Genomic DNA, 10113 nt, shown 5'->3' with positions numbered 1-10113 from the left:
CATTTATCATATCTTTACAGTCACACTAACAATTGTAATATAATACTAAAATCTAGATTAGTTCAGTTACAATAATTCCAGCGTACACGTGTCTACTTCTACATATCGTCTACATTATACGACTCATGGTGACAGCTGTGAGGTTTTAATACTACGTACATAAAATCCAAGCCAATGACTAACCTTACAGATGTTAGAGGATTACACAGCTTTGGGTCATTCACTATTTTTTTTAGGTGGGTGATATAGTCCTTGTAATTAATCAATGACATCACAGCCAGATTTAATAGTATTTGTAAATGAACAGATTCAATACTTTCACATTCAACAGTTACATCTACAAAATTTACAATTCAATTCTCATGATGACCATTGATTAAACAATTTTCTTGATGTGTAATTAATCACAATATCGCAGCCAGAAATAACAGCATACAAAAACTACCAGATTCAACACTTACACTTTCAGATTCAACTCTAAATTGATACACCATGGTCCAACTACATTTACAATTCAATACTCAGGATTTACCACTGATTAAATATTATTCTTGATGTGTACTAATCAACGATATCACAGCCAGACATATCATGTGAAAAGTAACAGATTCAACACTTTCAATAGGGAACTTGCAAACCCACCATGTTGAATGCTGCATCATGGGAAATGTGATAATAAATACTAATGAATTGGTATTGTAAACAATACTGTTGCATTGTTTGCAACCATGAATGATCAATTCATAGTTACCCTGACAATTGTGGGAGGTTAATTTTATCGGTAGCTCCAGATTAGGTATTTATACGATAACCACAGATAATCTCATAGTCCTTTGCATCTGAGCATGCTCAGTCTGATTGCAAGTTCCCTATTTCATCTCTAGATCAATACATCATTTCTAGATTTACAATTCAATTTTCATGATTATCAGTCATTAATCAATATTCTTGAAGTGTAATTAATCAATGATATCGCAGCCAGAAATAACAGTATACAAAACCTAACAGATTTTTAGTGCCTCAATAACTGTTCTTTTCTCCATACATCAATATATGGTATACAAGCCTTCAATCAAAGACATAACCCCCATCTGTGTGTTTTATTGCAAAGTTACTGTGCAAATAACATAACAAGAAAAATTTGGACCATTTCATCTTGAAAATGTGCACGTTGAGGCCTAAAATAGGTAAATTATTAATATTTTTTCAGTGACGTACACATAAGGACACTACAGTAATAGAATAGGATCAGTATGCAGAGAATATAAATGTACACTACTTTTTCCATTTTTAAAATCATTTTACCAGCAAGTTTCATAAACTCTCATTGAAACAGCTTTTTATTTATCTCCTTTGTTGAAACATCTAACTTTCACACTAGGTGAATGGTTAGCGTTACCATTTCACTACATCCAATGTTTCTGAGTGAGTATTTGTACATCATCTTGTCTTTGAACTTCCTTTGTTGAAACATCTGAATATTACACTAACTGAATGGTTAGCTTTACCAATTTAGTAAATTCCATGTTCAATCTTTCCGACTGTATTTGTGCATATACATTATAGATGTGTTGGTGTGTGTGTGTGTGTGCATGTGTGTGTGTGTGTGTGTGTGTGTGTGAATAAATGTACGTACATGTACACACACACATGCATTTAAGTGTGCATGTAAAACAGAATAATTTTACCAATAATGATTCCGAGGTACTAATAAATAACTTGTCAAAGAATATTCATCAATTCTAGAAATAATGTGACTACTCTAAAATATTAAGTTGTCTATAAATATGGACTATGTCAACAAACAACCTTGGAGAGCCAGTTACATTATCTTGTATCATATTTATGTTAGCATTTCCATTTTCTATACATGATTGAAGGTAACGGCTCATGAAACTGACTGATCTTGGCATGTTTACTTGAATTCTGAATACATGCACAAGATCAGAGTGTATCACAAAACATTATTCTTCCAAACACACTTAAACTTACATTGTATGGTGAAGGTCTGATTCTTTCACCGAACACCACCTGTCCAAGATTTTCTGTTGGGCTGGACTTATGAGAAGTTGTACAGAAGTCAAACCTGAAATTTAATGAAAGGTAAACAAATATTTAGTAGAGCCAAATACATGTAGTTAATTTAGAAGGTTTACCAGTTTTATATAATGCAACTAGCGTAAAGGTTATCACAGTGCTTTTTTGTTATTTTGAGGTAAAAGTAAGTAAAATCGACCAGGGTTCCCAAGGCATCTTATCAGGGTTCCTTTATAAAGTACATGGTATGGAAATCTCTGCACCTTTCACAAGACCTCCACCCCACAATACCAACCTCTGTATGCATTTGTACACAGTATTAGTCTACAGGAACAGACTATTAATTCTCCAAACATTAGTGATTATGGTGATTGTATGTTACAGTACGATATTACAATGGTGCTATTTCGAAATGATTTGCCGTGGGCAATGCACTCCCTTTAGGTAGGTTGCAGTCACTTCCATTTTGTGGTTGGAAGACAGTAAGATTGAGTACTAATTTGTTGTAAATATGTTATCATATAGCAAGTTTGGTATGGTGTACTCGTAAATGGCTATTAAATGTTGTTTTTTCCCAACTAGTAGTTTCTTTGCAAACAAAACACCCTCCCCTGGTAAAAAGAGGATTAAGTTGATAATATACAATGTACCAGTAGGTGAATATTCCTAAAAAATATATGAAAGTGAAAACATAAGCTGTCAGCAATTCCATTGTACCATCCCCACTGAAACAGTGCTAGGGTGTCAACTTGCCTGTTCTGATAAATTGCACCCTCTAGTGGTGGGACTGTGATATGGTTGTGTCAAAGGTCAGTACCTAATGCAAGTCTATAATAAAGCTTGTGATTTTATAAGGTATTAATTTAAATTTGTTATTGATATTTATTCTTACTTTGATAAATTGTGATGTAAACAAATTCTGTTCACATTTTTGAAAAACTCCATTATTATCACTAATGTGTGAAGTTTTGTAATTTTTATTGGGTTTTCAAAGAGGTGTGGCCTTTCAGTTTATTCTTTCCACAAATACTAATATGATTACCTATACCATGCCATACTTACTTTTCATACTCAAACGGAATAACAGATTCCACAGAGTCCAGTCTATTCACAAATACATCAATGTGGGACTGTAGAAAGAGAAAAAAAGACATACTGTTATTAATTTAGACTGAATGTTGACCTTGGTAAAATATTAACTTGACCCATGTCATGACAGATTATTGGCTTACACCTGGCTGAAAAAATGCCACCAGAAGAGTCAAATTAATTGATGAATACTACAGCAGGTGCACAGCTTTCAGTTTAATAACATAGACACAAACTACAACTACTTTTGTTTGATGTGGTACATTGTGTAGATAGCACAAGTGGGTAACATGTCAGCAAGTGTGTCCTCTAATGATAGCCAAATTTTGTTGTTGTGAGTCAAAATGAGAAAAATCTGGCATCTCTTGTTAGTCACCCCATAGTAAGAGATGCATGTAGGGGAACACCATGTTTTGTTATGTCATTAGAAATTGTGTGCATCAGTGGTACATGTATGTCAAATTAGCTTAGAGGGCACACTGTCACCAGCAGAACCTCATTTTGGTATGTCATTAGAAATTGTGTGTATCAGTGGTGTGTCAAATTAGCTTAGAGGGCACACTGTCACCAGCAGAACCTCATTTTGGTATGTCATTAGAAATTGTGTGCATCAGTGGTGTGTCAAATTAGCTTAGAGGGCACACTGTCACCAGCAGAACCTCATTTTGGTATGTCATTAGAAATTGTGTGCATCAGTGGTGTGTCAAATTAGCTTAGAGGGCACACTGTCACCAGCAGAACCTCTGTTGTGTGGATATAATCACCCAACTGCCCGTTCCCATAATGTACACTGCAAGGTCATGGAGGTCATCAGAAGACCCACCCTACTGTCAGCATAATTAAACCAATGTCCATTCAATAGCATACATCATCATGTTGCAACAAGAGTTTTAAGTTTGTGTCTACATGTATCTTGGTAAGTCGAAAGCTCAGTTTCTGCAGTTATGACGAGACACGTACTTTCTTTTGTAATCATTTACAACACACTTTTACAGACAGGATCCATTTTTCAATTGTACCAACCAACAAATACCAATACAGCAGAAGTTCTATTAACATGGGCAAAATATCTTGACATCTGAAAGTTATTTGTTTCAAGCAGTAGGATGGCATTTATTTTTACAAATTCAATCATGTGCAGGTTTGCAATATCATAAAAGTAGAGAACCTGGGGGTGATAAGACTGCAAAATGATGACATCATATGATCATGTGGGATGCTTCAATACATTTCTACACTGCACTGTAGCATAAAACACTGGAGTACACTGTGTTGTCTAAGGAGGTGTTAGGCTATGTTTTCAGTCAAGTGGCAATTAATGATCCACTTGGCATATATATGTAAATGTAACGGTACAAGACTAGGTATTGTTCAAAATCAAAATGTTACTGCCTAAACATGATTTAGTGTATTTTTAGATTTAAATACATTGAATTTGTACAGTTCTTTCTACACTGTAATACACTATATAATAACCAAATAAAGTAAATGCAGATAGGCTCAAATAGTGTTATATTGTCTCTCTTATCAGACCTATGGCGAATCTTGAGAAGAAAATCTATCAAAATTCCCTGGTCATTTCACAGGGTTTCAAATCAAAAGTTTGTTGTAGTTTTTTACCACTCATATTTATGTGAGTGTTCCCTAGAATTCTTGATCAGCGAGACAAAGTAACATCCTGTTTATACATGTACACATGTAATTTCTATCGTAATATGTTTCAAACAAATTAGTAGCCTATCGATAATGAACTATTTATATGCCTATTTCTGCATTTACTCTAGACAACTGTAAGTTTGCTATAAAGTTCACAACACAACACAATACAACACAACACAACACAACAGCTCTTTTGGATGTGGATGGTGATCACTTTCAATTCTTGGCCATAGACAGCAAGTCCATGCCCAATATCACTCCTTTAATCTAAGTTACAATATTGAAGTTAGCTTCTAATAGTTCTATTTGTTAATTCTTCTTGAAAGTAACTAATAACAAACACTATTCTCTATAATTTTGTCAAATTTCCAAATGCAGAATTTCATCCTGCATATTTTGACTGGATATTTCAGATTGTAAAATTTCCAAATGCTTGCATATTTTGTCTGGATATTTCAGTTAGTCAAATTTTCAAATGCAGCATTTTATCTTGCTGTTTTTTCCAAAGGGAATGAAAAGGGTTAGGATTGGCAAATAAAGTATACAGAAATGAGTACCATTCACAAACATGTCTCATGTTGGATGTTTTATCTCCTTGTAAGTTGTATGATTGTTATTTTGCAAAGACATTGAATTCTCCATGACAAGGTCAGTCTGGAACTAAACCATATCCATTCCAAGATGTTTCAGGTCTAGGGGGCTGATATCAATATAATTTCTTATATATATACAACACAAAGATGAGGTATCGTTTTCTATATTTTGCTTCTTGTTGTGCACAGGTCTTTCTGTTGTATGTCAGGAGAGTTGTGTATGCCACACTCTAGTATGCCATACTCTAGTATGTGTATACATGTGTCAAGTTGATCAATCATGAGTCTCCAAGGATGTGTCAGAGCAGGAAATAACAACACTGCACTAGCTTCCATGACCAAGTCTACTTTCTCATTCATGTCATGATCAAACCTTGCTGTTCACTTGAATTGCCTCCCAATGACCAAGATTTACCATGAAGACTATAATTCATTGTACTGGTTATAAATATACATGTAGTACTAGTACACATATATTGTCAAGGTCATAGGTCATCAATCACATGTGACCTTTATAATTGTACACTTGACATTTTACAAGTTCTTTACTTCATGGTTACCAATGTATCAGTCAAGCGAAACATCATTCATGATTTGCTGGCATTTCTAGATGGTTAAATTACCATACAATAACCTTTATTTTCAGTTTTTCAGACTTCTATTAATATCCTCTGCCTGCTATTAATAGTAGTTAACAGTTCATATTATGGAGGGAGCCAGTCTTGTAATCCATGTACACATAATGTATATACTATTAGTAGAGACAGAATCATGCTGGTCTGGGACTGAACACATATGCACAGGAAAACATTGAGGGTCACATCACAACCACTGTACACATGTACATAAATGTGTATATCAGATACTCCATGGACCCTCCACCACAGTGACAAGTCTATGGATAACCCAAAATATGATTACCTGTCACATGTCCTTTTTAGATGACTCACAATGTATGCAATGGTGGCAAAGGTCATGTGACAATTAAGGTCAAATAGGGGTCAAAACTAATTGCATGGTAAAGGAATTTGTGTATTTGATGTGTCACTGGAATATCTTACAATAAACTTTGCCTTACTACACAGACAAGGAAAGACTCCTCGTGACATAGACTAATATCAACAGACATCATAATAGATCATTACAAATGTAGAGATACATTACTGTCTGCAGTAGTTTTACCCTTTTGTTTTCAAAATACTGTGCAAACTGCAGCAATCTGACCTATGAACTGTTCATGACATGCTCTCCTTGCAGCATGTGTGTGCAGGATTAATACAATAGCAAATCTTCAAAATTAATAAATCCATATATATATATTGAAGTGACAGCTGGTATAATATTAATTCAGTAAGACTGAACACTACGTAGCATAGGAACTACACTACAATTGGATTATTATTGCCATATTCTGCTTACCCTAACCTGAATTGTAAGAAAATTTAGCAAATATAAAACTAAAGTTCAAGAAAGTGACTGAGTTATACACTGTTTCAGTGTTTGGGTTAGTTAGGAAGATTAGTGTTGTGTACATACAAGTCTCAAGTATGTCCACATACACATACCATTTTGTCAGTGTTAATACAGACAAGCTTACACGTGTCCATTAACATGTAAGTTCTCTGAAAATCAGTTTGTTACATAACAATTTCTATTGAAATTAGCTCAAAAACACATTCATTATAAACATGAGAAAAGATAACAAAAATGACTATAAAGTACGAGGTCAGTAAAGTTATCATTTCAAAATATGCATGTACAATATTCTCATTACTTCTGAGTGTACTGTTGCAAAAAGTATACTGAATTGTATACTGCCTACGTAGCTTCAAAGTTAACCTATTTCTGAAATTCAGGATAGTGCATTTTTTTTATTGCCCTACAATAGTACAGATGACAATGAAGTTAGGGAGTTACCCCAAAGAAACCCCATGGTCAACACAACAGTTCAACTTCAACATGTACATAATTTTGCATATTTCAACTACATATTAAATTGCTATTTATCACACCAGTTGCTTTGAAAGAGTTTCAGTAAAATAAGTTTCAAAAATAGTAATGTACACAAGAGTGTCTTTCATACATTCATTGTAAAAACTGAATTTAGTATTTGGTGGATTGGTCGGGTTTATTCATTTTCGATGAAAGTGCTTTTCTGTTCATGGAGTCGCACCTTAAACTGTGCAATAAATCGAAACAAAAAAGCACGGTGCCTAAATTTTCATGAAATGGAATGGTAAATATTGCAAACTACGTGATCTTGTTATTGTTGTCCGTTCATTACGGTTACAACTTCGAAACATTGCGACTTGAAATGGTAATGTGAGCTTCCTGTAAGTTACAGAGAGTGCAGTGTTTTGGACGCTGTCCAACGACAACTGTTCTCTATCAAACCATGGGTATATTAATCAAACTCGCTGCAATTTCGAGTGCATACATAATATACTAGGGTATACAGCCATGGATGCTGCTTCAACGGTTTCCAATCAAAAGAAGGTACACCAATTCAAGATAAATCAGGGTTTCCTACCTTACATGACTCAGTCGCTTGTGGACAGTAACTAACCGGAGCAAGTCCCGGCAAATAGAAACCATAACAAAATTGTGACTGGACAGCTACGAACACCAGGAAAACCTGTACGATGGCTATACAAAATTGTCTCATTGTGGCTAGGAGAGTTCTACGGGGCAAGCCACTAAATTTGAAGAAGATATACGGCTACAGTCCCGACGACCGATGCAAAACTCGTGCGTGGCAGGCTTAGGGAAGTGATCGTCACTACAAAATGGCGGATTATCTGCGTAATTTCTGGACACGTCACATGCAGTGCATTGTGGGTGAAAATGACACTATGGGCTCAACATTCATACACATATTGTATACTTAGGGCATGAACTGCATACAATATTCTAGCAGCTGTCAGAACGTATATTTAATTGAGGAAAACGTTCCTGAACATATATTTTCTTTCTTAATGTCTTAAATCATATTGTAACTTCATCCAAACTGTAAAATTACCACACATGAACTAGCCTTCAATAATGGATGGACTATGGCCGTTTCTGTGGCAACCAACTTGTTTGGTGCCCCAGGCAAAAGCACTTTGGCATGTGAAAATTTGTAACATCAAAGAAGTGCTTTTTAACATGAAAAGATAACTAAATTTTGAGGTTTAAGGGGAATGCAAAGTTTTTTACTCATGTTTACCAAGTGAAAGTTGCCTCAACTTGTAAAATATGATGGAAATGCAGCACTTCATTTCTTAATATTTACTATTGATTCTAAAACTTTTTCTAAATCTTATGAAAAAGACTGTGTTCTATTTGACCACTTCTAGAATTCACCAAACATATAACAGAAGACTTAAATTAGGGACAGAACTAATATTTCATTGATTGAACACATTTTAATGTTTTAAAAATACCACCAATGGCGTTGTAGCACAACTGTACAGTTTTTAAAAATGTGTATCCATATGCTAGTCCATGTTAACAATAGGTGTTCATATGCTGAATGACTATCCAGTTGCCTATCCAACCATGTTGCTATCTTTACGATATATATGCTATCATTTGGCTGTTGCTATGGGCGTGGTTATGTTGTTAGATATATTTGCATATATTTTTATATGTTTTTGTTCACTGGTGTATGAATTCCTGATATTATCTATGCAATATACGTGATCATTTGGCTGTTGCTATGGGCGTGGTCTTGTTGCTAGGCATATTTACATACGTTTTTGAATGTTTATTCAATTGTCTATTAATCCCCGTTGTTATCTTTGTGAAATACACAACCTTTTGGCTGTTGCTATGGGCGTGGTCATGGTTGCTAGGGTATTTGTATATATTTTTTGAATGTTTACTCACTTGCCTACCAGATGATCTTGTTATTTGACCAAAATATACTGCCATTTGGTTGTTGCGAAGGGCGTGGTCATGGTTGCAAGGGCCAATTTTGTCAAAATATTTTGGAGAAAATCTGCAGGATAACACTTTAGAAACATCTCACCTAGTTTCAGACTCATTGACCAAGTACTTTTTGAGATATAAGTTTTTGACCAAAAATGAACATTTTTACACCTAATTTACATATCACTCATGGAATCATTGTATGCTTATTATTTCTTTGTCCACACATACCTAGATGTATTCCCATTAAATTTCAGCCCAATATGCTCTGTAGTTTTGGAATTGTAGATTTTTAACCAAAAAGACACATTTTTAGCCCTAATTTGCATATTACTGATAGAATCATCATGTCATGATCAATCTTACTTTACACCCCCTTAAGAATGTTCCCACCAAATTTCGCACCAATCTTCCTAGTAGTTTCTGATTTTTTTGACCAAAAATCACATTTTTTTACCCAGATCACACACCTGTGATGTGATCATTTTGATTTGAACAATTTCCCAACTAGACACCCAACGTGATGGACCCTCCAAATATCATGGCAATCGGTTCAGCGGTTTTTGACTTTAAGTTGTTCACACACACACACACACACACACACACACACACACACACACACACACACACACACACACACACACACACACACACATACACACAGACGCCGGGCGATCCCTATAGCACTACTGAACCTCAGTTCAGTTGTGCTAAATAAAACCGTATCAAAAAACTTCCATGAATTTTTAATTCCCTTCCCTGGAATTCATTAACTGAATATGTAAAGTTGGCTAAAACTTTTAAACAAAGACAATTTTCTGCC

General features: G+C 34.9%; 1 protein-coding gene across 1 annotated transcript in view; it reads right to left on the bottom strand.

The window, feature by feature from the left end:
* Positions 1 to 8154, bottom strand: part of LOC144441934 (transmembrane 9 superfamily member 2-like) — a 23697-nt gene extending 15543 nt beyond the window's left edge. The window contains exons 1-3 of the mRNA XM_078131203.1: positions 7909 to 8154; positions 3100 to 3167; positions 1993 to 2086 (exon numbers count right to left, since the gene is read on the bottom strand). Of these exons, the coding sequence (XP_077987329.1) occupies positions 1993 to 2086; positions 3100 to 3167; positions 7909 to 8043 (297 nt within the window). The 5' untranslated portion in view covers positions 8044 to 8154. The remainder of the gene's footprint in view (positions 1 to 1992; positions 2087 to 3099; positions 3168 to 7908) is intronic.
* Between the last annotated feature and the right edge of the window lie 1959 nt (positions 8155 to 10113).

This window comes from Glandiceps talaboti, chromosome 11 (genome assembly GCF_964340395.1).
Source record: "Glandiceps talaboti chromosome 11, keGlaTala1.1, whole genome shotgun sequence".
In the NCBI taxonomy this organism is placed as follows: Eukaryota; Metazoa; Hemichordata; class Enteropneusta; family Spengelidae; genus Glandiceps; species Glandiceps talaboti.
Note: the sequence above shows the minus strand (reverse complement) of the source record. Positions and strands in the feature narration are given on the sequence as shown.